Raw genomic sequence first — 26,374 nt, forward strand, 5'->3', positions numbered from 1 at the left:
CATTCCATTCTGAGGCTCCAGTATACAAGTATACATGGATTGTGTATGTGTGCCATTCAGAGGGTGACTGGGCAAGATAAACTATTTAAGTACATTTGAACGGGGTATGGTAGTAGGTGCCAGGCGCACCGGTTTGTGTCAAGAACTGCAACACTGCTGGGTTGTTTCACACTCAACAGTTCCCCGTGTGTATCAAGAATGGTGCACCACACAAAGGACATGCAGCCACCTTGATAACTGTGGGAAGCATTGGAGTCAACATGGGCCAGCATCCCTGTGGAACGCTTTTAACACCTTGTAGAGTCCCTGCACAACCAATTGAGGCTGTTGAGGGCAAAGGGGGGGGGGGTACAACTCAATATTAGGAAGGTGTTCCTAATGTTCGGTTCACTCAATAAGCATATGATTGAAAACTATTGGACATGTGTTATCAACAGCTGAGCCCTCAAACTGACCACTAACAGCGTAACACTCCATCTCACTGATGAACATGCTAACACTGCTAACACTGGACATATGTGACCAATAACATTTGATTTGAAGGGATAGTGAAACAAAGACTGAGGGAGGGAGAGATTACATTTACATTTGGGTCATTTAGCAGACACTCTTATCCAGGGCGACTTACAGTAGTGGGTTCATACATTTTCATACTGGTCCCCCTGGGAATAGAACCCACAACCCTGGCGTTGCAAGCACCATGCTCTACCAACTGAGCCACACGGGACTGGGATGGCGTGACTAGCTAGTTCAACTCACCCTGGCCAGCATGATGTCACCGATGCCCTGAACGATGGGAGATTCCCTTTTCTTCTTCATGGCTTCACACAAGCTCACTGCAACGCAATAACAACGGTGGAACAACGTTGATTAAACAATAAAATCATTGAAGCAACATTGATCAAACACAATAACATTGAGCTTAACGTCAATGAGACTGACTACCAAATCAAAGGCAACGCTAAAACAGTGCTTCTCTACCATGCAGCACCTAAATCCATTAAAACATTGTTTACACCGTGTGTGTGTGTGTGTGTGTGTGTAGGTTTGAGGAGTCCCCGGTGGCCCTGCTCCCTGATGCCCCAGCCCTAGAGGACGACGTGGTGGACAGTCACAACTGGCAGGAGACAGTGGCCCCACACAGCGATGCCACAAACAGAGAACCTCTTTAATGCAACACAATCTTATCAGATCTTTAAATCCACATGGCCTGAATACCTATTGACAGAACTGAGAAACACACACACACACACTACACTGACCATGTAGTTGGTAGACCTGAGGCAGGTTGGGGAAGATGCAGGCCAGCTCGTCAGAGCTCAGAACACACCTCATCTTCTGGAAAAACACCTGATCCAAGACCCTGAGAGTACGCAGGTGAGACGCCTCTGTCGTCAACAACTCTGAGGAGAGAGGGGGGGGAGAGGGCGGAGGGAAGAATGGCGGGAGAGGTGAGAGGAAGGGGGAGACACAGAGAAGAATGTAAATATAACAATCTAATAATATTTCCTTCTGACCAGAATAGAAGATGTTAGTTCCAGTCAGATATACAGTGGCTATGTTTAGACAGGATATAGGAACAGTGGTAGATGCATAAGGTTTTCACATGTTCCTCTCGGCCTGAATGTATCCTTGCACATTCCTCTGCTGCTACCCAAAGGTCAAGCAGTGGATGTTTACCGTAAATGACGGCCTGTCGGTCCACCTCTCGGGGACAGAGAGTAGCCAGGACCTGAGGGGCCACTGTCTCCTGCCAGTTGTGACTGTCCACCACGTCGTCCTCTAGGGCTGGGGCATCAGGGAGCAGGGCCACCGGGGACTCCTCAAACCTACACACACACACACAGATGTTTTAATATACTTCCAGGTCGATCAAAGTTGAAGACCTCAGTAGGTTGTAGTGATGACTTACTGTCGTCTAGACGACCGAGGGGTGTATGGAGGCGTGGGGTTCTCCAAGGATCTGAGGAGGAAAAACCAATCAGATCTGGTTCTATTCTGTTTTCTTTATTCTGTGCTACAATGCTGCTGCCCAACCCCGTCAGGAGCACGTGGATCCTACAGTGTGTTCCGAAACAGTGTGTGTGTGAGTTTGTGCAATGTGTGTGGTTCAGATATGTGTGTATGAGATATGTGTGTATGATATGTGTGTGTGTGTGTGTGTGTGTGTGTGTGTGTGTGTGTGTAGTCTCACCGTGCTGAGCTACTGGTGGCTGAGGAGGAGGCGCTGTGGTGTAGGGGTCTCAGGCCCGGCCCCTCTATCTCCTCCCCACAGTCCTCCATGTCCACGTCGCTACGGGAACGAGGGACTGTCTCCACTCCTGAAGCCCCGCCCCGCCGACGCCCCTCCCCCTGCGCCTTCAGAGACTCACTACGAGCCAGACGCACCGACACCATAGGGCTGAGAAAGAGACAGTGAGAGAGAGAGAGAAACACATAAGTAAACATGTACAATCTTGACACACAAACAATTGTGCACAATAGAACTGACACACACACTCTCTCTGATACCTGTCCATACTGTCCTCTCCCAGGCTGCTGGAGGACAGTCTCTGGAGGTCTCCCTCGTCCCCCTCCTCCCCGGGGATCTCTGGGTGGTTCTCAAACTGCTGGATGATGTTCCTCACACTGCCAGGACGCACTGAGAGGAGATGAGACAGGACACACACACACACACACACACACACACACACAGAGAACATCAAATCAATCTAATGTATTTTATAAAGCCCATTTTAGAAATCAGCATTTGTTATAGTGTGCTTTACTGATACCCAGCCTAAAACCCCAAAGTGAAAGCAATAACAGTACATCAAGTCTCTTTGGATAAAAAAAAGGTGTTTGCTAAATGGCATTTATTATTATATATTATCATGTTTTAAAATAAGCTGAGAAAACACTGGAAAAACAACAAGATATTCAAAATAATAAATGACACACCTTCAGTGGGAGACAAGGGGACATGGAACGCTGGGAAATCAAAGTGAAGCAAAAGAAAACATGAGACAAAAAAAAATATCAACGAGGGTCAAAACGAAGGATGGGATGATGGGAATTAAATCATACTGTTACGATGAAAACAGAATGTGTGTGTGTTTGTCTCAGTGTGTGTGTGTAGTTACTGGACTGGGAGGTGCTCCTGGGCTTGCCGATATACTTCAGGATGGGGTTTCTCTTCCTGTCCTCTCCATCCTTCTCTTTCTTTGCACTGCTCAGCTGTAGAAGTAAACAACAGTAAAGCTCTGTGATGTAAAACAATCATTTCAAGCACATCTTGGACATTGAGAACGTTTTTTTTTTTTTTTGCATAGTAAAAATTCAAGCAAACGTTTCAATTTGGACAAGTGCCTACTGAATATGACCCAGAACACAGTATTCGACCTTTGACTCCAGCTCCTACCTTCTTGGTCTTGGGGAAAAAGGCGAGCCACTTCTCCTTCTCAGTGCTGAGTCCTGGAAACACCCTAGAGTCCCTCAGCTTAATGCCCGAGTGACGGAGGTACAACAGCACCGCAGAGGCTAGAGGAGAACTGAGGAGGGAGAGGGAAGGAAAGAGAGAGGCAGTGTGAGGGCGAGAGAGAGGGGGAGGGCGAGAGAGAGAGGCAGTGTGAGGGCGAGAGAGAGGCAGTGTGAGGGCGAGAGAGAGAGGCAGTGTGAGGGCGAGAGAGAGAGGCAGTGTGAGGGCGAGAGAGAGAGGCAGTGTGAGGGCGAGTGAGAGGGGGGAGGGCGAGAGAGGCAGTGTGAGGGCGAGAGAGAGGCAGTGTGAGGGCGAGAGAGAGAGGCAGTGTGAGGGCGAGAGAGAGGCAGTGTGAGGGCGAGAGAGAGAGAGAGGCAGTGTGAGGGCGAGAGAGAGAGGCAGTGTGAGGGCGAGAGAGAGGCAGCGTGAGGGCGAGAGAGAGAGGCAGTGTGAGGGCGAGAGAGAGAGGCAGTGTGAGGGCGAGAGAGAGAGGCAGTGTGAAGGCGAGAGAGAGAGGCAGTGTGAGGGCGAGAGAGAGAGGCAGTGTGAGGGCGAGAGAGAGAGGCAGTGTGAGGGCGAGAGAGAGGCAGTGTGTGGGCGAGAGAGAGAGGCAGTGTGAGGGCGAGAGAGAGAGAGGCAGTGTGAGGGCGAGAGAGAGAGAGGCAGTGTGAGGGCGAGAGAGAGAGAGGCAGTGTGAGGGCGAGAGAGAGGCAGTGCGAGAGAGAGGAGGAGGGCGAGAGAGAGGCAGTGTGAGGGCGAGAGAGAGGCAGTGTGAGGGCGAGAGAGAGGAGGGAGGGCGAGAGAGAGGAGGGAGGGCGAGAGAGAGAGGCAGTGTGAGGGCGAGAGAGAGAGCAGTGTGAGGCGAAGAGAGGGGGAGGGCGAGAGAGAGAGGCAGTGTGAGGTCGAGAGAGGCAGTGTGAGGGCGAAGAGAGGCAGTGTGAGGGCGAAGAGAGGGGGGAGGGCGAGAGAGAGGGGGAGGGGCGAGAGAGAGAGGCAGTGTGAGGGCGAGAGGGGGAGGGCGAGAGAGGGGGAGGGCGAGAGAAGGGGAGGGCGAGAGAGAGGGAGGGCGAGAGGGAGAGGGAGTGTGAGGGCGAGAGAGGGAGTGTGAGGGCGAGAGAGAGGGAGTGTGAGGGCGAGAGAGGCAGTGTGAGGGCGAGAGAGAGGGGGGAGGGCGAGAGAGAGGGGGAGGGCGAGAGAGAGGGGGGAGGGCGAGAGAGAGGGGGGAGGGCGAGAGAGAGGGGGGAGGGCGAGAGAGAGGCAGTGTGAGGGCGAGAGAGAGAGGCAGTGTGAGGGCGAGAGAGAGAGGCAGTGTGAGGGCGAGAGAGAGGCAGTGTGAGGGAGAGAGAGAGAGGCAGTGTGAGGCAGTGTGAGGGCGAGAGAGGGGGAGGGCGAGAGAGAGAGGCAGTGTGAGGGTGAGAGAGGGGGAGGGCGAGAGAGAGAGAGGCAGTGTGAGGGCAAGGGCGAGAGAGGGGGGAGGGCGAGCGAGTGTGAAAAAGGTAACGGGGAAGAGAAAGAAACCAGGGAAAGAGAGAAAGAAAGAGAAACAGACAAAGAAAGGAAGAGAAATGACAGAATGGAGAAGGGTACGTTTACACAAACAAACAAGGATTATTATTCAATCACGTTCCAGCAACAGACATGAGACGCTCCGACTTTTATTACCTTCTGTCGTCTTCGTGCTTCGAGCTGCAACACACAGAAAAACAACGGTTAGCTTCTTCACTCACACTCTTCTGCTCAAAAACAACAACCTCTCTTTAAATAAGGTCTCTGGCTTCGTTCCAAAGTGGCTCGGTCCTGTTGAACAAGGTGCAAAATAAATAAATCCTTGCTGATAAAAAAACAAGGTGACCTGTTTTGTATCTACCTAGCAGTGAGTCATGTGATAGGAGTGAGTAGGTGTGTGTAACAAACATCATGTGGGTAGGGCGGCCCGCGGCTCGAGGTCACCTGCAAAGCCTCCCGAGTGATCAGTGATCACACTCTGACCTTTGGTACGGTGAGATGTTGAGGCTAGTTGAGCTCCCTGTACTGCCAGCTGGCTCGGTCACTGTCCTACCGTAGTTACTGTTTTGCTATGCTAACACTGAACCATTGCAGCAAAGCACAAAAGTAACAATGTGTGTTATTTGTTGCAATCTTAGCAGTCCTGTTTACTGTGTCTCCCTTAGAATGCATTGCATATATAAGGGCCCCAGAGTTTTTCCTGATAAGGTCATATGGGATAAACATGTTGTATCATAGCAAGACGGTCCAACTCACAGTATTTCCCAGAGAGCAGTGACCTGTCTGTCCACCACCTGTTTCTCCTTGGCTGGGTCTCCATCCAGCTGCTGCAGGTCTCCCTCTCCAAACAGAGAGCCCAGACCCATCATCTGCTTGTTCCTACACAAACACATGCGCCAGAGCACACAAGGTCAAAGGTCACACAACTTTCAATACACACAAACTACAGCTGGGACGAAAAACTGAAAATGATCCAAACCGACCAATCCCCTCATCGCAGGCATTACGCTGATATTGTTCCCGAACTGACAAGGTAAAACTACGTCGTTCTGCCAGTTAACCCACTTTTCCCCGGGCAGCGATGACGTGGATGTCGATTAAGGCAGTTTCATATACACACACACACACACTGTCAAACACAAGACACCCCTCCAGATGATTCAGCTTGACCCATAGACTGTACTGTACCTGTAGTCCTGTATTTGGTCCTGAATGTCAGGCAGCACCTGCTGTTGGAGCTCAGACAGTGGTCCCCTGATGTCCTCCTGGGCATGGAGACGACTCTCTGAGACAGGACACAACACCTCACAGTAAGACTTACTACAGACTGAAGTAGAATCACAACCCTGTACTGACAAAGTTAAGACTGACCACTTTACACAACTACCATTACTGGTCATGCGCAGGAGGGGTTTGTAAACTACCAGGCAAATCGAACCCAGTGTGTTAAGGCAGACGGTTGTAAGTCTGACACTATAGAGCTGCAATCAGGTGTTCCTCAAGGATCCATTTTTAGGTCCCCTGTGGTTTATTATCTAGATCAACAACATTGGGAGACATATTGAGACATTTTTATGCAGGTGACACTGTTTACTTATTAAGTGGCAGCAATTTCCCTTTAGCTTTTGGCAAAACTCAAACGGCTTTAAAACATCATTCAAAAGAATCTGGAAGATTTGACGCTTGTTCTGAATTCCTGTGAAACAAAATGCATGGTATTTTCCAAGAGTAAACACTCTGAAAACCATGTAATTAGTACCTTGGAAGGACATTCTATAGAGCACGTCAAAACGTACAAATACCTGGGAGTTTGGGTGGATGAGAAGTTGAGCTTGTTTTTCCTTTGCAGTCAGAAAATAGCTGATTAGTTGTGCTTTTCTCTCCGTGTTGAACTATGGTGATACTGTTCATGTCCTCAAGCTCTATACTGAAGGCTCTTGACTGTGTATCATGCAGCCTTATTTTTTTGTCACCAATCGCTACAGTGCTGTCAAGTGGACATCACGAACAACACGCAGGCTCAAACACCGCTCATTTTATCTATCCTCTCTTCTAACTCGAAATTAAAACAAGCTCTGATCTTAATCTGGAAAAATTTCATTTCATTACTCAGCTCCCCCTGGTCGTGGAATTCCCTCCCAGCCAACCTAAAACCCCAGGACCTGGTGTCCCTGGAGGAGGTCAAAGGGCAAATAGATGAACAGGTTGTTGAGACATGTAGCTGTTTCTGGTTGTCACCCCATGTCACTAGATTGCGTTGCCTTCTGTGAGGAAACATGTTTTACTTCACACACCTGCACTGTTTGTGGTTGTATTTGTGCGGATGCCAGTCTTCAGTCTGTTGTCTGTTTTGTCTTACATTGTTGTTTTTTATTGTAAATCCCGTCCCCACAGGAGGCCTTTGGCTTCTTGCCAGGCCATCATTGCAAATTAGAATTTGTTCTTAATTGACCTGGCTGGTTAAAGACAGGTTTAACTCAAAATAAAACCTTCAAAGTAACGTTAGTATGTTGTGTTGGATCTTACCTATATCAGCCAGGTACTCTTCTCGTACTCTGATTTTTAACGGCTGAAAATTAAATAAAAAATGTAAGGAACCGTAACTACAAGAGTACTTTAAAATCTTGCAAGATTATTAAATGGTCCGGTCTAATTGATTAAGACTAATTCACCAAATGAATTAACTGAATAAACCAATGAGAGACGCACAGCGTCAGGGTCCAGGAAGTGGGAGCAGATCTGAGGCGCGAGGGCACGGGCGTCTTTAGGGCTGGAGCCCAGGTAGGCCTCCACCGACAGGTAGAACAGCTGTTGTAGAGAGACGACACACACACACCAGATTAGTTCCCATGTAAGAGGTGGAACAACAGTCAATAGCAGTCCTTAGGGTCAGAGTACTGACCAGTGGGTTGGGATCCAGTAGCTGGCTGAAGACATATCTCATGAACACCGTCATATGGGCCGGTCTCGACTTGAGAAGCTCTATGTCCTGAAATGGACCCTCCATCTGAAGTAGGAAAGACAGAGGAAGGGGAAAGAGAGGGAGAGAGACGTAGAGAGAGAGAGAGGGAGAGTCATATAGTTCCACAGATGTGAGATGCAGGATACGTAGATGAGGTAAGTGATGTTTGCTGATAAAGACGGTCTCACCCCATTGAGTGCATAGCTGTCGTCCTCTTCCTCGGGGCCAATGATCTGAGTCTTCCCAGCCTGCCAAAAGACAGGTCACAAAGGTCAGGATTAGGAAAATAAAACCTTTGGCGTGTGTGTGTGTGTGTGTGTGTAGTTGTGTAGGAGACATTGTTCACATCACTGACTCAGACTAGACGGTATATATGCAGTGCATGTGTGCAAATCTTCTCACTGAATCAGAATGTGTGTGTGTGTGTTTGTGAGTGGAAGTGTGTGTGTGTGTTGGTATCACCGAGTCAGAGAAGGTGTGTGTGTCGGAGCCCTGTCTCCAGCGTAGGGGTGTCCTGAAGAAGGAGGGGGAGGAGTGGGGGCTCTCACAGGTCTGGGGGAGAAGGGGGTGGAGGGGTGAGAAGGACCGTCTCGCCCCTCTCTCTCTCTCATCAGTCATTCATAAAGGTCTGGTGCATCTGGTGCTGACATTACTTACCTCAAAGTCTCCTTCACTTGAGTCCACCGACAGCCGAGCTGCCGATAAATGGAGAAATTATATACATTTGTACAGTGGTGGGAAAAGTACCCAATTGTCATACTTGAGTAAAAGTAAATACACCTTGGACACTGATCCTGATAGAAAATGACTCAAGTAAAAGTCACCCAGTAAAATACTACTTGAGTAAAATGATTTGGTTTAAAATATACTTAAATATAAAAAATTTATGTAATTGCAAAAATATGCTTCAGTATCAAAAGTTAAAGTATACATTGTTTAACATTCCTTCTTTACGCAAACCAGAGGGCACAATTTTCTTGTAATGTTTTTTTTTTTTTACTGATAGCATGGGCTTCAACACGAAGACATAATTTACAAACAAAGCATGTGTTTAGTGAGTCCGCAAGATCAGAGGAAGTAGGGATGACCCGGGATGTTTTCTTGATTAGTGCGTGAATTACACGATTTTCCTGTCAAAATGTAACAAGTTCTTATGGGTGTCAGGGAAAATGTATGGAGTAAAAAGTACATTATTTTCTATAGAAATGTAGTGAAGTAAAAGTTGTCAAAAATATAAATAGTAAAGTACAGATACCCAAAAAATCTACTTAAGTAGTACATGATTTATTTAAGTACTTTACACCAGTGCATTTGTATCATAAAAACGCACACAACTCTGAGAATCATAGACAAACAAATCCAATACAAACCATCTCCTGCTATTACATAGTTGGACACAGCTTCGGGGCGAGTTCCATCCTTGAGAGACAAAGAAATAACAAATAACAAACGTTATAAACTAAGGTAATGACAATCTAATATATAGCATCTAGTGGGGACATGAGAAATCTAGTTAAGCGTTGTTAGGGGTCTGTTGTCATGCACACAGGCATCTCACCAGATCTTGCTTGATTTTAACCCGCACTTGTTGGGCGCGCCTCTTGGCACTATCGATTCGCTCCTCCAGTGATGGAGAGGGGTTCCGTGACAGCTCCTCCATCAAGTCCTGCGGGATTGGTCAGAGTGACATTATCAGAGGCACTGATAATGGTCAATGATGATTGGTCAAACTTAATAGATACTCTCATAAGCAGTGTCCTCACTAGAGGTCGACCGATTAATCGGAATGGCAGATTAATTAGGGCCGATTTCAAGTTTTCAGAACAACCGGAAATTAGTAATTTTTTTACACCTTAATCATTATTTAACTAGGCAAGTCAGTTAAGAACACATTCTTATTTTCAATGACGGCCTGGGAACAGTGGGTTAACTGCCTTGTTCAGGGGCAGGACGACAGATTTGTACCTTGTCAGCTCAAGGATTCAATCTTGCAACCTTACGGTTAACTAGTCCAACGCTCTAACCACCTGCCTCAAGAAAAGCCCACCTGTTATGTGAATGCAGTAAGAAGCCAAGGTAAGTTGCTAGCTAGCATTAAACTTAATTAAAAGCACTAGTTATAACTACACATGGTTGATGATATTACTAGTTTATCTAGTATGTCCTGCGTTGCATATAATCGATGCAGTGCGGATTCGACTGTCGTTGCTCCAACGTGTACCTAACCATAAACACCAATGCCTTTCTTAAAATCAATACACAGAAGTATATATTTTTAAACCTGTATATTTAGCTAAAAGAAATTCATGTTAGCAGGCAATATTAACCAGGTGAAATTGTGTCACTTCTCTTGCGTTCATTGCACGCAGAGTCAGGGTATATGCAACAGTTTGGGCCGCCAGGCTCGTTGCGAACTAATTTGCCAGAATTTTACGTAATTATGTCATAACATTGAAGGTTGTGCAATGTTACAGGAATATTTAGACGTATGGATGCCACCCATTAGATAAAATACGGAACGGTTCGGTATTTCACTGAAAGAATAAACATCTTGTTTTCGAGATGATAGTTTCCGGATTCAACCATATTAATGACCTAATGCTCGTATTTCTGTGTGTTATTATGTTATAATTAAGTCTATGATTTGATAGAGCAGTCTGACTGAGCGATGGTAGGCAGCAGCAGGATCGTTCATTCAAACATTCATTCATTCTAACAGCACTTTTGTGCGTTTTGCCAGCAGCTCTGCTGTTTATGACTTCAAGCCTATCAACTCCCGAGATGAGGCTGGTGTAACCGATGTGAAATGGCTAGCTAGTTATCGGGGTGCGCGCTAATAGCGTTTCAACCGTCACTCGCTCTGAGACTTGGGGTGGTTGTTCCCCTTGCTCTGCATGGGTAACGCTGCTTCGAGGGTGGCTGTTGTCGTTGTGTTCCTGGTTCGAGCCCAGGTAGGAGTGACGAGAGATACAGAAGCTATACTGTTACACTGGCAATACTAAAGTGCCTATAAGAACATCCAATAGTCAAAGGTATATGAAATACAAATGGTATAGTGAGAAATAGTCCTATAATTCCTATAATAACTACAACCTAAAACTTCTTACCTGGAATATTGAAGACTCATGTTAAAAGGAACACCCAGCTTTCGTATGTTTTCATGTTCTGAGCAAGGAACTTAAATGTTAGCTTTCTTACATGACACATATTGCACTTTTATTTTCTTCTCCAACACTTTGTTTTTGCATTATTTCAACCAAATTGAACATGTTTCATTATTTATTTGAGGTTAAATTGATTTTATTGATGTATTATATTAAGTTAAAATAAGTGCTCATTCAGTATCGTTGTAATTGTCATTATTACAAATACATTATTTTATTTTTTCTACATTTTTTTTATTTTTATAAATCGGCCCGAATAAACGGTATCGGCTTTTTTTGTACCCCAATAATCCGTACCGGTGTTGAAAAATCATACTCGGTCGACCTCTAGTCCTTACCATTGCATATTCAGTGGGCCACAACATTACAGCTAGAAATGCAACATATAGAACATGTATGTCTATATTCCAGATCAGTGTCCATTCTAAGTGGGTTTGATTGTATGGGTTTGCAACATTTCTCCATTATTCCCAGGTTTTCCAAAAATCTTGGATGGAGAATTACAGATTTCATAACAATTCTCTACTGATTCTGGGAATCGTCTAACAGAGACTTGAAACCATGTGACTTACATTTTTTTATTTTTTATTTTCACTTCCTTGTTTATATTGTCACGATCAGCAAGGCCCCGCCCCCAAATAATTTTCCAAGGGCGGGAAAATCCAGACCCTGCCTGAGCGCACCCCTGAAAACGAGCGCACCCTATGACTGTTACCTGGAGCTCAGCCTCTCCCTGTTCCAACATGTTCCTGAGGATCTGAGTGGCGTGTTTCTGTACATCTAGGTTCTAACACAATGACAGAAGAGGAGAGGGAAAAGAAACGTTAGGCTCCTCCTTGTTGACCCATGTTATACCACATTGGTTTGAACATCTGGTCTGTATTATGGTCAAGCTGGTATACCAGTCAGTATTTGTAATGCAATGATCCAGGAACAGTATTTATAAAGTGTCTGAGAATAGGAGTACATATAATCTTATTCCCTATGATCCAAAATGTTTAACTGATCCTAGATCAGTACTCGTTGTCTGAGACGCTTTATGAAATGTGGTGCTCACCTGTAGTGGTTTGTTGATTCTTTGGGAGGGGGTGCTGGTAAGTCCGGGGGGCAGGGGTGGAGGTGGTGGTGGCGGGGCTTCACCTCCCAGTGATGTCCTCTGATTGGGTAAGAGGTCAGCGGGGAGGGGTTGTAGGACGAGGGCGGCTGCTGAAGGGGGCGGTCCTTGAAGTGTCAGGGCAACATACGGCCCAGCTGGAAAGAAAGAAAAAGAAAAAGAGAGAAAGAAAGAAAGAAGGAAAGGAGAAAGAAAGAACGAAAGAAAGTGAGAAAGAGAGAAAGAAAAATAAAGAAAGAGAAAGGAAAAAAGAGAAAGAAAGAATTTAATAAACAGCTGTTGGCAACGACATTTTACTGACAGCATAGACCTAAAGTCATCACAACCTTAACCATCATCGTTACAGAAACCAGTGACACTCACACTTGATGAGCTTCACCACCTCCTGGTGAGACATGGACGACACCAGCGAGCCGTTCACCTGAGAAAGAAAGAGAGAAGGCAGACTTAGTCTGCTGATTGTATTGAGTCTCTGATGACCGAGACAGAGATGGTTTTTAGTTTAAGTTTGAAATGAGGCGTTACCTTTATGATTCTGTCTCCCTCGTGGACCCCTGCCTTGACTGCTGCACCACCTGCATGAAGAGACAGGTGAGAAACATTCCAGAACCATCATATAAGACGTGTAGAAATGAAGTCAGTAACTGTGTGGATGTGTGTCTGACCTGGTCGGACATTCTGGACCAGCTTGATCCTCTCGCCACACACGGTGAAGCCAAACCCCAGCTGGTCTTTCTGTACCACCACACATCTCTGAACCAGACCTTGACCTGAGAGAGGGAGGGGGAGAGTGAGGGAAAGAGGGGAGATGGAGAGAGACAAAGAAAAGGGAATTGAAGAGAGCGATAACGAGGGAAAGAAATAGAGAAGTAGCGAGATGAGGGAGAGAGAGAGAGATTAAGAGAAGACCATTCAAGTCAGTTGGGCATAACATGAACCAGTACTAAACTGCTATATGAAATCACATTTTCAAATCAAATTTTATTTGTCACATGCGCCGATTACAACAGGTGTTACCGTGAAATGCTTACTTACAAGCCCTTAACCAACAAAGCAGTTCAAGAAATAGAGTTAAGAAAATATTTACGAAATAAACGAAAGTAAAAAATATAAAGTAACAAGTACATAAAAAGTCTATATACAGGAGGTACCGGTACGAGTCAAAGTGCCGGGTAGAGGTCAGGCGAGGTAGTTTGTACAAATAGGTTTGGGTATGCCACATCTGTGCTACAAACCTAGCCTCATAATTACCAGACGGATGCATGAAACATTCATGTAAGCTTGTGAGATCAGGTGGCTTCTGAGGCTACTACAAACCCCATGTACCTGTGTTCTCAGGGGGGATGTCAGCTGGAGGCTCCCTCTGCTGGCCGCTGGAGGTGTTGCGCTCCGAGTCGCCTATCGTCAGGCTGCTTAGCCTGGAGGGAAAAGCAGGACATGAGGAACATGAGACAGAGTAGGGTGAAGTCGCACCTAGACGCTTGATCTTGGGTCCGTTCAGCATTTCCCCCACCAATGGTTAAGGTTAATACTGGGGGAGGGGAAGCTGATCCTAGATGAGTACATAGGGGAAACGTCATCCCAGAACATGTGAGACACATAGGCTACACTGTTGAAGGAGGGCGTGAGGAAAGAAGGAGAGGGATGTCTGGCAGGAGGACGGAGGGCGTGAGGAAAGAAGGAGAGGGATGTCTGCAGGAGGAAGGAGGGCGTGAGGAAAGAAGGAGAGGGATGTCTGGCAGGAGGACGGAGGGCGTGAGGAAAGAAGGAGAGGGATGTCTGGCAGGAGGACGGAGGGCGTGAGGAAAGAAGGAGAGGGATGTCTGGCAGGAAAACGGAGGGCGTGAGGAAAGAAGGAGAGGGATGTCTGGCAGGAGGACGGAGGGCGTGAGGAAAGAAGGAGAGGGATGTCTGGCAGGAAAACGGAGGGCGTGAGGAAAGAAGGAGAGGGATGTCTGGCAGGAGGACGGAGGGCGTGAGGAAAGAAGGAGAGGGATGTCTGGCAGGAGGACGGAGGGCGTGAGGACAGAAGGAGAGGGATGTCTGGCAGAAGGACGGAGGGCGTGAGGAAAGAAGGAGAGGGATGTCTGGCAGTAGGACGGAGGGCGTGAGGAAAGAAGGAGAGGGATGTCTGGCAGGAGGACGGAGGGCGTGAGGAAAGAAGGAGAGGGATGTCTGGCAGGAGGACGGAGGGCGTGAGGACAGAAGGAGAGGGATGTCTGGCAGGAGGACGGAGGGCGTGAGGAAAGAAGGAGAGGGATGTCTGGCAGGAGGACGGAGGGCGTGAGGACAGAAGGAGAGGGATGTCTGGCAGGAGGACGGAGGGCGTGAGGAAAGAAGGAGAGGATGTCTGGCAGGAGGACGGAGGGCGTGAGGAAAGAAGGAGAGGGATGTCTGGCAGGAGGACGGAGGGCGTGAGGAAAGAAGGAGAGGGATGTCTGGCAGGAGGACGGAGGGCGTGAGGAAAGAAGGAGAGGGATGTCTGGCGGAAGGATGGAGGGCGTGAGGACAGAAGGAGAGGGATGTCTGGCAGAAGGACAGAGGGCGTGAGGAAAGAAGGAGAGGGATGTCTGGCAGGAGGGCGTGAGGAAAGAAGGAGAGGGATGTCTGGCAGGAGGACGGAGGGCGTGAGGAAAGAAGGAGAGGGATGTCTGGCAGGAGGACGGAGGGCGTGAGGAAAGAAGGAGAGGGATGTCTGGCAGGAGGAAGGAGGGCGTGAGGAAAGAAGGAGAGGGATGTCTGGCAGGAGGACGGAGGGCGTGAGGAAAGAAGGAGAGGGATGTCTGCAGGAGGACGGAGGGCGTGAGGAAAGAAGGAGAGGGATGTCTGCAGGAGGACGGAGGGCGTGAGGAAAGAAGGAGAGGATGTCTGGCAGGAGGACGGAGGGCGTGAGGAAAGAAGGAGAGGGATGTCTGCAGGAGGACGGAGGGCGTGAGGAAAGAAGGAGAGGGATGTCTGCAGGAGGACGGAGGGCGTGAGGAAAGAAGGAGAGGGATGTCTGGCAGGAGGACGGAGGGCGTGAGGAAAGAAGGAGAGGGATGTCTGCAGGAGGACGGAGGGCGTGAGGAAAGAAGGAGAGGGATGTCTGCAGGAGGACGGAGGGCGTGAGGAAAGAAGGAGAGGGATGTCTGGCAGGAGGACGGAGGGCGTGAGGAAAGAAGGAGAGGGATGTCTGGCAGGAGGACGGAGGGCGTGAGGAAAGAAGGAGAGGGATGTCTACAGGAGGACGGAGGGCGTGAGGAAAGAAGGAGAGGGATGTCTGGCAGGAGGACGGAGGGCGTGAGGAAAGAAGGAGAGGGATGTCTGCAGGAGGACGGAGGGCGTGAGGAAAGAAGGAGAGGGATGTCTGCAGGACGTAGGTGAAGGAGGGTGTGAGGATAGAAAGAGAGAGAAAGGAGGGATAGACAAGATGAGATGGAGTGAGGTAGTGGGAGGAGAGAGTAAAGAGGAGTGGTATAGGGCAGGGACACAGAGTCTGCATCTCAAGTCGCCTTTCCCTGGATCCTATCTCCTTGCCTCCTTCTCAACCATATTGGAGAAGGTCCAAGATCCCCCTCCACTCAGACCTTCTTCTCCAATACATTTTGAGAATGAGGCGAGGAGACTTATTTTCCACCATAATTTGCAAATAAATTTATTCAAAATCCTACAATGCGATTTTCTGCCAGGGCTATAGGTGGGTGGAAGGAGAAGGAGAGAACACCAGGGGGTAGATAGATGGACAGAGTGCCAGGACTATAGGTGGGTGGAAGGAGAAGAGATGACACCAGGGGGTAGATAGATGGACAGAGTGCCAGGACTATAGGTGGGTGGAAGGAGAAGAGATGACACCAGGGGGTAGATAGATGGACAGAGTGCCAGGACTATAGGTGGGTGGAAGGAGAAGTGATGACACCAGGGGGTAGATAGATGGACAGAGGGCCAGGACTATAGGTGGGTGGAAGGAGAAGAGATGACACCAGGGGGTAGATAGATGGACAGAGTGCCAGGACTATAGGTGGGTGGAAGGAGAAGTGATGACACCAGGGGGTAGATAGATGGACAGAGTGCCAGGACTATAGGTGGGTGGAAGGAGAAGTGATGACACCAGGGGGTAGATAGATGGACAGAGTGCCAGGGCTATAGGTGGGTGGAAGGAGAAGTGATGACACCAGGGGGTAGATAGATGGACAGAGTGCCAGGGCTTGGAGGAGAGATTGTGTGAAGAGAGACTGCTGGAAGTGCAGTACTGTAATCTGTGCTTAGTTTCTACGAAGCTCAACAAACTGAGCAGAAAACTCACCAAGCAGCAAAAGGGCTGAAAGCGAAGCATCAGAAAGAGAGGGAACAACAGAGAATACAGAAAGGGACCAAGAGAGAAAAGGAAAGAAAATGAGTTTAGGATCAAGTAGAAGACTTACAGTGGAGAAACACTGATGTGGCCTCGCAATCATATCTCCATTATTTCAAACTTATGGGCAAATCACTATATATAAATATATATGTTTTTTAATGTTCTCTCTAAATAAGCGTTGTTGTACAATTAAAGGTCAAATACACTGCATTTCATACAGTCAGCAATAATCTAATGAATTCAGGGTTTGTGAAGTTATACCCAGGCTAAATATGAGCTTTCCACAAAAATAAGACCCACTAATAACTTAATGACGTTATCAAAATAGTTTAACCTCTCCAACTGTTTGAAAAGCATGTTAGCCTGTCCACCTTGTTCAGATGTTGAAATCAAGTGGCCTACCTTATTCCTCAGAATGAGAACGAGTTGCCAATTCCTTATATAATTGTTCTTTATGCATATTGCACATTTATAAAACACAGACTAGACAGCCAGTATAACAGTATTTGGCTAAAATGCTGCTAGCGGTACGTGGTAAGCCAATGCAGATTATTCGTTATCCAGAATCAATGTTAATTGATACTCTCGTTTTATTAGTGTCTGTTCTGTGGGCAATTTGAGGAGTTGAGAATTAAAATGGAAGAGTTAATTTATCCTCTATTACAGCAAAAATAATGTCTCAATGTGTTTTGGGGTCCATATGACCTACTCTGTTGGACCAAACCTCAAATGCAAATAGCAGAAGATGTGATCTCTCAACATTGAAGAATTTGTTCTTAACTGACTTGCCTAGTTAAATAAATGTATAAATAAATTGTTGGCGTGAGGAGGGGCTTGGTGTGTGTGTAAACCATAGAGGAAGAGGCTAAGCTAGACGTTTCACTCTCGCTAAAATATGTCCAAAATAAGATGCGTTTCTATAGGCTTATTTTGGACCTAAACTTGTCGCCTGACTTCCCGACTTTGGGACAACGATTCCCAGACAGAGAGGCAGACAGACAGGCACACAGAATAATGGGCAGTGAGCCATAAAGGACTTCACATCAAAGGTGATAAAGCTGCCTCCCAGCTGAGAATAGCCCTGTACAGAAGGCTAAGCTGAGGGGATCCCAATTTAACACAACATCCAACAGAGATGCAGAAGCTTACAACTAGGCCTTCAATTTGTAATGGTAGAAGCAATAGGCTAATGAAGCAATAAGCCATGAGGGGCTGTGTGTGGTATATTGCCAAAGGCTAAGTGCTGTTCTTAAGCAAGACAACGCAGAGTGCCTGGATACAGTCCTTAGCCGTGGTATATTGGTCATATATCGCATACCCTGAAGTGGCTCGTTGCTATTGTAAACTGGTTACCAATGTAATTTGAACAATAAGAAGTTTTTTATCATACCCAATCAGCATTCAGTGTTCAAACCACTTTATAATATGTTATGTTCAAATATCAGGGTTCTCCCCAGGATTTTTTAACAGGGTGGTACTTATTTATTTTCATTACAAAGTGGCACAGGTAGTCCACAAGGTAGCGCAGTGTCACTCTTACACACTTTAGGGAGAACCTTGATAATAGTCACGGGCTGCCTATCTGTAGTCACTGCCTCTCCCCTTCTCAAAGCACATTGCATTTCCCTCCCCTCTGATATACTCATCCAAGGCATTTTGGGAAGGATACAAGGAGAGGACATGAGGAATCAAGGAAATACATTTGTCCCATCTGTCATTAGCACCACCATCACCAGCAGTCAGTCCTACCTGTCCAGTGTTGAGGTGGGGGTGCGGAGACTCATGACTGCAGATGGCTCGAGCGCGTCCGTGTCCTCTCCGGAGGTCCAATTATGTCACAGCAGGGTGACCATCTCCTTTGTTCTTCCGCAGAGTTCCACAGTGCTGCCGCCTGCTCCGTTTCAACTCCTCGCGTCAGCTAGTGGGGAGCTTATTCCGTTCAGAGACTGCTCTGAGCACCTTCCTCATGTTTTCACAGGCAATCTCCAAGTACCTTACAGTAGACAGTTGAAATGAGGACCCCGGCAAATTGATACAGTGTTAGAACTATCTAGTGCCACAGGAAAATATTAGAAATAGCTGGTGGGTGGGAGTCACCTTTAAACAAGATGCATGAAATACAGACACCACTGACTGTGCAATGTCTACTTTGTTCATTCAGTCTTAAGACAGTGTCATTACATAGCAATCAACACTAGCAACATGAACAAAACAATTTAACAAAACCATTTTTTTTAAAGGTAAAAGGCTTGTTGTTGTGTTTCCCGTCTATTTTTTTGACTGTTGTTTTTTCTCTTTACTTATCCATTGTTTACCTAATACATTGATTTACTTAAAAAATGCACTCTTGGTTAGAGCCTGTAAGTAGGCATTTCACTGTAAGGTCTACCTACACCTGTTGTAGTCAGCGCACGTGACAAATAAACTTTGATTTGACGTGATAACTGTCACAATAACTTAATCAATTATGAGTGATGTTTGGTTCGCTGTCTGATATCTATGTCAACAGCTCCTATTCTACTTTCTGGAGATACATCAGCTAGTAAGCATCCAAAACGAAGGACACAAATGCAATTCAAACTAGTATCCCAACATTAATATCATTCAAATCTAAATAACGTTTGAAATTGTATTCTTCTAGTTTATTATGTTGACACTGCCAAGCCAATTAACGTCAGCTAACGTTAGACAACTCTACTCGCATTATCCTCAGTAAATTTGTTTCCATCCCCTGCGAGCTAAATTTAGTTACAGAATCCTTTATGCTAGTTTACTGGTGTGGCTCTTCCAGAAGACCAATAGTACATGTTTGTCTGTTTTAAGGACTTGGCTAACGCTCAATGTGGTCCAGTGAACTGTTCCAAGAAGCTGGCTAACTGCAACACTGATATTGCACAATTCAAACCGTCTCGTTCAATACATGCACTGGTGCAGATTACCTAGCGAAGTGTCCAGTTTGTTATCTAGCTTGTTTGAGAGAAGACTATCCGCTGTAAACAGAATGGCATCTGACCTGACTGGACATTGCACTGCATCACGACACCACTCGCTTGCCATTGTGGCTAGAAGCCGGAGCCTGTGTATTGCTAGTTAGCAATGCAAAGTTAGTTAGCTACTTTGCCAGGGCTAGCTGTTGGCATGTCAGTGAACGATGCAATGAAATGTTTCTGATGAACTATCCCAAGCAGACAAGCGACTAGCTAGCTGATGTTATTGACATCCAGGATACAATGCAGTGATGTTTGCTAGCTGACTAACGTTAGTTAGCGCCTTACATCAAGTTAGCCACAACCATTAGGCTGGCTTACCATCATGTCAAGCTCTATAGACAAATATTGTTTTGATGTAAATGAAACACTTGCTGTTGCCAACAAAATGACGGTTATTACTGCAGCACTCACTTGTGTAGAGAATACTTGTTTTTTGATAAGCAAATAATGGCTGGTTACCTAGTTAATTCTGATAGAGGCCGAATGCCATCCGCGACATCACCTACGCTCTGTGACTGGGCACAAGCGCGTTCCGTCGTCTATGACGCTGACGCGACAGGGGTCTAGCTGAAGCTAAAGAATTAGCCTGCCACTCAAATACATTCGCAAGGTAGAGTCTGAAACGCTGCGACTGAGGCCAGTTATCCTTCTTGAATGTAAAAATATGTCCAGTGCCCTATTCGTAACAATGTGTTCATTAAACCTGCATTCATTTCTTTATGGAAAGACAGTCCATTCGATTCGTCGTGGCTTTCCAAACAACTCGCTTCATATGATCAAACTGGGTCATTCCATTAGTTGAGATCCCATTGTCCTATATTTCCTCGCATTCCCTGATTAATCCACATTTCTGATTGCATTAATATGTCCATGTATTTAATTGCAGCCTTCAAACCGATGTTCCATATTATGTTGTTATTAGCTAGCTCGTCCTCTCCCAGACAGTATTTGGTAGTTGTGTATGGATTTAAACCATGTCCGAAGAGCAAGACAAACACAAGACGTCACCAACTGGTCATACTCCAGTATTGCAACACTCCATACAGAATGACCGGTCAGCAGAATTACCGTTATTGTATCAATACAGCCTATTAACAGCTAAAACGTTTTGTATCATTTGCTGGACCCCAGGCGGTGTAAGATCTGACCTACGTCAGCGACGCCTTGGCACAGGAATGCGACCTATGTCTGCAACTGGGGGCTGAACCAGGACACAAAGTTTTGGAACGTTTAGATATGCAGTATGTGTTAACATGCCTCACCGACATGTAGAACAAGGAATCATTGTTGGTTCTATTTGTATTTGTATTTAAACTGAGCAATCATGGGAGAAGGGCCTTGGTCAGTGAGGTGACCAAGAACCCGATGGACACTCTGACAGAGCTACAGAGTTACTCTGTGGAGATGGGAGAACCTTCCAGAAGGACAACCATCTCTGCAGTACTTCACTAATCAGGCCTTTTTGGTAGAGTGGCCAGACAGAAGCCACTCCTCGGTACATGACAGCCCGCTTGAAGTTTGCCAAAAGGCACCTGAAGGACTCGCAGGCCATGATAAATAAGATTCTCTGGTCTGATGAAACCAAGAAGTATCAGGGTGGCAGCATCATGCTGTGGGGATGTTTTTCAGCGGCAGGGACTGGGAGACTAGTCAGGATCAAGTGAAAGATGATCGGAGCAAAGTACAGAGAGATCCTTAATGAAAACCTTCTCCAGATCGCTGAGGACCTCAGACTCGGGCGAAGGTCACCTTCCAACAGGACAACGACCCTAAGCACACAGCCAGAGCCCAGACTTGAACCCGATCGAACATCTCTGAAGAGACCTGAAAATAGCTGTGCAGCGATGCACCCAATCCAAGGTGACAGAGTTAGAGAAGATCTGCAGAGAAGGATGTGAGAAACTCCCCAAAAACATGTGTGCCAAGCTTGTATCATCATACCCAAGAAGACTCGAGACTGTAATCACTGCCAAAGGTGCTTCAACAAAGAACTGAGTAAAAGGTCTGAATACTTATGTAAATGTGATATTTCTGTTTTTTATTAGTAATATTTTTTTTTATATAAATAACAACTGTTTTTGCTTTGTCATTATGGGGTGTTGTGTGTAGATTGATGAAAAATAACAATTTAATCCATTTTAGAATAAGGCTGTAACTTAACAAAATGTGGAAAAAGTCTGAATGGACATTATAGCAATCCGTAAGTCTATGACGTGCACGCAACCATTGGTTGATGCATGCAACGTCTTAGCAGAGGAGCGAGACCATAACCTACTCTTTAAATATAAGGGGACATTCCAGAACATCGCCGATGGAGACATGAGGGTGAAGACTTGAATTCATGACATACTACCAAATGTCGTATGGGGCATGAGGATTTGTGAGAAAATCATTTTCGCTAGCTAGATGAAGTGGTTGCGGCTGCGTAAAAGTGCGTGCCCTGGCTCCGAAAAGATAACGGGAAGAAATATGAAAATGCAAGATAAAACAAGTAGGTAAGAATAACATTTATTATTGTTATATTGCTATTTATATCCCAGTGACATCTAGATGAGAGAGAGATGATTTGGGCATGTACCACACCTACCACTGCATCCAGCACATCCTCCTAACCACCACTTCTCTCTCATCTCAGTTTGGTTGTTTCGCTCCCTCAACCTCTAGATATGAGTAACTAGGCCCCCATTGAACAGGGGGATGGAATACGGTATTGACCCTATGGGACAGTTTCCTCGACACAGATTTAGTTCAATCCTGGACTAGTCTAGGAGTATCCTTGGTCTAATCTGAGTCCGAGAAACCAGTCAAGGTGGTCCATTTGTTTTAGCCAGTTTTATATCACAAACGGGTCATTTCTATGTGGACCCGTTCTACAGGACAGTAAGCTATATTTGTGTCTGGGCCACATGAGATTGGTGGCATCTTAATTGGGGAGGACGGGCTCTTGGTCAGCAATATGGAAGTGATTGCTTCCTACAAGATCCCAAAACGTGCACATTTCTAGCCATCTTTGAAAAGGGAGTCAGGTAAAGAGCGTCTTTTTGTGTCTTAAAGGGGCAGTGTTGTATTTTCAGACATGCTTGAATAAGCTAAGTAGCCAATAGGCAGAGGGTAGCATAATTTGACTGATTCTCTGTAATACTATAATGGAAATAATAATTAATTGTATTTGGTAAAGGGGTTCTTGCATCAAACAACACAACGTGTTCAGTCACCTTGTCTGAAGGACAAGTGGATAAACAGGTTAATGTCAAGCCTTGCGTGTTTTTTCTAAAGTCTCATGGCATTAAAGCCTACATTGAATAACACACATTGGCTGCTACTGTAGGCTGAATGATGGAACCGCTATTTCCATGTTCAAATGTTATATGATACATTTTATCCATTGTTTTCTATGGTAGGCCACTCTGGTAGGCCTACATTATGATCAAATACCAACAGTAGCGTACTTGACCACTGTTAAAACAGTACATTAAAGCCAGTACAGACTCAGTGTTCACAATAAACATGCGCCGGAAGTTGCACAGAAATCTCGTAAGGTTCAAGTTTGCGCTCAGCAGACCTGAAATTTTCTCAGTGCTGAAACAGAGGCAACATTGGCAGTGATGACAGTAGATATCACTATAAATGTCACACCCTGACCATAGTTTGCTTTGTATGTTTCTATGTTTTCTTTGGTCAGGGTGTGATCTGAGTGGGCATTCTATGTTGTGTGTCTAGTTTGTCTGTTTCTATGTTTGGCCTGATATGGTTCTCAATCAGAGGCAGGTGTTAGTCATTGTCTCTGATTGGGAACCATATTTAGGTAGCCTGTTTGGTGTTGGGTTTTTGTGGGTGATTGTCTCCTGTGTCAGTGTTTGTACCGCACGGGACTGGTTTTGGGTTTTCACATTTATTGTTTTTGTAGTTTGTTCATGTATAGTTTTTCTTATTAAAAAACCATGAACTTCAACCACGCTGCGTATTGGTCCGCCTCTCCTTCAATGGAAGAATCGCATAACAATAAATCAATGATCAAACCAAGATGGCGTAGCAGTCAGACGTATTTGTCCTTCGTCCTGTCGTGTCCCATGTATATATATTTTTATATATTTTTCTTATATCTTTTTATATTTTTCTAAACCTTTACTTCAAAATACTCTCCTGCAACCTGCCTCACCTAAAGTATTTTTCTCTGCCTCTATTACTGGAATCTCTCTAACATAAACTAGCCAGCTAACTAGCCAGTTAACGGTCATCAGCTAACCTCTAGCTCGGAAAACTCTCGCCAGTTTGTACAACGCGATTCAACCAGAGCATACCGGACCTATTTTTCTCTCCATATCCCCGGATTCCTATCGAAAGCTCTGAACCTTCTCACCTTCTGACCTTCGCAGCTAACGTCCCCTGAATGCTAGCTGTCTAGAGCAGAACGGACTGTTGGCTTACGAGGCCCATCGAATACATTCCGAAGCCACTAGCTAGCAGTCAGCTATCCTTTGCTAGCGGTCATCAGCTACCTTTATCCCGGACAACTCTCGCCAGTCTGTACAGCGCGACTCAAACTAGAGCTGGTCGGACTTATTCTTCTCCATATCTCCGGATTCCTACCACAAGCTCTGAACCTATTTTTTTTTTTTTTTCAATTTTTATTATGATACATTTTTCCCAACCTGGAATTATAGCAGCTAACAACCCCTGAACGCACAGCTGCTAATCTGTGGCCTGCTAGCTGTCTAAAGCACATTGGACTGCTGGCTTAAGAGGCCCTTGGGACATATTTCTTCGGCCACTCTACATATTTTGCCAATTGGCCTGGTTTACCACACGGAGCCCTGCTGATCCATCCGCTGATGTAACTACACGAGGGGGCCACAACATACTTTCCTCCGTCGCGTCATCCCTCTAAGGCCTTTCTGTTAGCCTGCTAGCCCCGTGCCGCTAGCTGCCTGAAGCCACGCACTGGACTTGTATGATCACCCGGTTACGCATGCCTTTCCCTAACATCACCATGCCGTGTCGATTGCTATTCTGGTTTGTAACTATTGTTTTATTTCACTGTAGAGCCTCTAGCACTGCTCAACATGCCTCGGCTAACAATTTAGTTCCATCTCCAACACACGCAGTGACATCACCTGGTTTAAATGCTATTTCTAGAGCCAATATCTCTTTCATTTTCTCTATATGCACAGGTTTACCCCCACTGTATTCACATCCTACTATACCTTTGTCTGTACATTATGCCTTGAATATTTTCTACCGTGCCCAGAAATCTGCTCCTTTTACTCTCTGTTCTGAACGTACTAGGCGTCCAGTTCTGTTAGCCTTTAGCCGTACCCTTATCCTACTCCTCCTCTGTTCCTCTGGTGATGTAGAGGTTAATCCAGGCCCTGCAGTGTCTACCTCCCCTCCCATCACCCAGGCTCTCTCATTTGCTGACTTCTGCAACCATAAAAGCCTTGGTTTCATGCATGTTAACATTAAAAGCCTCCTCCCTAAGTTTGTTTTATTCACTGCCCTAGCACACTCCACCAATCCAGATGTCCTAGCCGTGTCTGAATCCTGGCTTAGGAAGACCACCTAAAACCTTGAAATTTCCATTCCTAACTATAACATTTTCCGACAAGATAGAACTGCCAAAGGGGGCGGTGTTGCAATTTACTGCAAAGATTACCTGCAGAGTTCTGTCTTACTATCCAGGTCTGTACCCAAACAATTTGAGCTTCTACTTCTAAAAATTAACCTTTCCAGAAACAAGTCTCTCACCGTTGCCGCTTGCTATAGACCACCCTCTGCCCCAGCTGTGCCCTCGACACCATATGTGATTTGATTGCCACCCATCTATCTTCTGAGCTTGTGCTGCAAGGTGACCTAAACTGGGACATGCTCAACACCCCTACCTTCCTACAATCTAAGCTTGATGCCCTCAATCTCACACAATTTATCATTGAACCTGCCAGATATAACCCCAAATCCGTAAACACGGGCACCCTCAGAGATATCATCCTAACTAACTCACCCTCCAAATACACCTCTGCTGTTTTCAACCAAGATCTAAGCGATCACTGCCTCATTGCCTGCATCCGTAATGGGTCTGTGACCAAACGACCACCCCTCATCACTGTCAAACGCTCCCTGAAACACTTCTGCGAGCAGGCCTTTCTAATCGACCTGGCCGGGGTATCCTGGAATGACATTGACCTCATCCCGACAGTAGAGGTTATTCTTTAAAAGTGCCTTCCTCACCGGCATGCCTCATTCAAAAAATGTAGACCCAGGAATAGATATAGCCCTGGGTTCACTCCAGACCTGTCTGCCCTTGACCAGCACAAAATCATCCTGTGGCATTCTGCATTAGCATCGAATAGCCCCCGTGATATGCACCTTTCAGGGAAGTTAGGAACCAATATACACAGGCAGTTAGGAAAGCTAAGGCTAGCTTTTTTAAACAGAAATTTGCATCCTGCAGTACAAACTCAAAAAAGTTCTGAGACACTGTAAAGTCCATGGTGAATAAGAGCAGCACCTCCCAGCTAGCAACTGCTCTGAGGCTAGGAAACACTGTTACCACCGACAAATCCACTATAATTGAGAATTTCAATGACCATTTTTCTACGGCTGGCCATGCTTTCCACCTGGCTATCCCTACCCCGGTCAACTGCCCGGCACCCTCCACAGCATCCCGCCCAAGCCCCCACCATTTCTCCTTCACCCATATCCAGATAGCTGATGATCTGAAAGAGCTGCAAAATATGGACCCCTACAAATCAGCAGGGCTAGACAATCTGGACCCTCTCTTTCTAAAATGATCTGACAAAATTGTTGCAACCTCTATTACTAGCCTGTTCAACCTCTCTTTCGTATCGTCT

At 46.1% G+C, this 26,374-nt stretch overlaps 1 protein-coding gene across 6 annotated transcripts in view; it reads right to left on the bottom strand.

Moving 5' to 3' along the window:
- Nucleotides 1-20,664, bottom strand: part of LOC135510451 (rho guanine nucleotide exchange factor 11-like) — a 35,651-nt gene extending 14,987 nt beyond the window's left edge. The window contains exons 1-29 of one of the 6 annotated variants that reach the window (XM_064931392.1): nucleotides 19,986-20,664; nucleotides 18,286-18,529; nucleotides 16,486-16,500; nucleotides 13,530-13,621; nucleotides 12,869-12,973; nucleotides 12,729-12,778; nucleotides 12,567-12,624; nucleotides 12,147-12,340; nucleotides 11,805-11,876; nucleotides 9,484-9,591; nucleotides 9,296-9,344; nucleotides 8,583-8,620; nucleotides 8,388-8,477; nucleotides 8,114-8,173; nucleotides 7,866-7,970; nucleotides 7,673-7,771; nucleotides 7,490-7,532; nucleotides 6,152-6,248; nucleotides 5,720-5,842; nucleotides 5,120-5,143; nucleotides 3,401-3,530; nucleotides 3,123-3,216; nucleotides 2,941-2,970; nucleotides 2,512-2,641; nucleotides 2,195-2,401; nucleotides 1,913-1,963; nucleotides 1,681-1,829; nucleotides 1,263-1,403; nucleotides 760-836 (exon numbers count right to left, since the gene is read on the bottom strand). In XM_064931392.1, the coding sequence (XP_064787464.1) occupies nucleotides 760-836; nucleotides 1,263-1,403; nucleotides 1,681-1,829; nucleotides 1,913-1,963; nucleotides 2,195-2,401; nucleotides 2,512-2,641; nucleotides 2,941-2,970; nucleotides 3,123-3,216; nucleotides 3,401-3,530; nucleotides 5,120-5,143; nucleotides 5,720-5,842; nucleotides 6,152-6,248; nucleotides 7,490-7,532; nucleotides 7,673-7,771; nucleotides 7,866-7,970; nucleotides 8,114-8,173; nucleotides 8,388-8,477; nucleotides 8,583-8,620; nucleotides 9,296-9,344; nucleotides 9,484-9,591; nucleotides 11,805-11,876; nucleotides 12,147-12,340; nucleotides 12,567-12,624; nucleotides 12,729-12,778; nucleotides 12,869-12,973; nucleotides 13,530-13,621; nucleotides 16,486-16,500; nucleotides 18,286-18,320 (2,466 nt within the window). In that variant the 5' untranslated portion in view covers nucleotides 18,321-18,529; nucleotides 19,986-20,664. Of the gene's footprint in view, nucleotides 1-759; nucleotides 837-1,262; nucleotides 1,404-1,680; nucleotides 1,830-1,912; nucleotides 1,964-2,194; nucleotides 2,402-2,511; nucleotides 2,642-2,940; nucleotides 2,971-3,122; nucleotides 3,217-3,400; nucleotides 3,531-5,119; nucleotides 5,144-5,719; nucleotides 5,843-6,151; nucleotides 6,249-7,489; nucleotides 7,533-7,672; nucleotides 7,772-7,865; nucleotides 7,971-8,113; nucleotides 8,174-8,387; nucleotides 8,478-8,582; nucleotides 8,621-9,295; nucleotides 9,345-9,483; nucleotides 9,592-11,804; nucleotides 11,877-12,146; nucleotides 12,341-12,566; nucleotides 12,625-12,728; nucleotides 12,779-12,868; nucleotides 12,974-13,529; nucleotides 13,622-16,485; nucleotides 16,501-18,285; nucleotides 18,530-19,937 lie in introns of all 6 variants that reach the window. The other 5 variants (XM_064931387.1, XM_064931388.1, XM_064931390.1 and 2 more) reach the window with 5 other exon arrangements.
- Nucleotides 20,665-26,374: the final 5,710 nt, after the last annotated feature.

The sequence above is a fragment of the Oncorhynchus masou genome, chromosome 23, assembly GCF_036934945.1.
Source record: "Oncorhynchus masou masou isolate Uvic2021 chromosome 23, UVic_Omas_1.1, whole genome shotgun sequence".
NCBI classification, from domain to species: domain Eukaryota; kingdom Metazoa; phylum Chordata; class Actinopteri; order Salmoniformes; family Salmonidae; genus Oncorhynchus; species Oncorhynchus masou.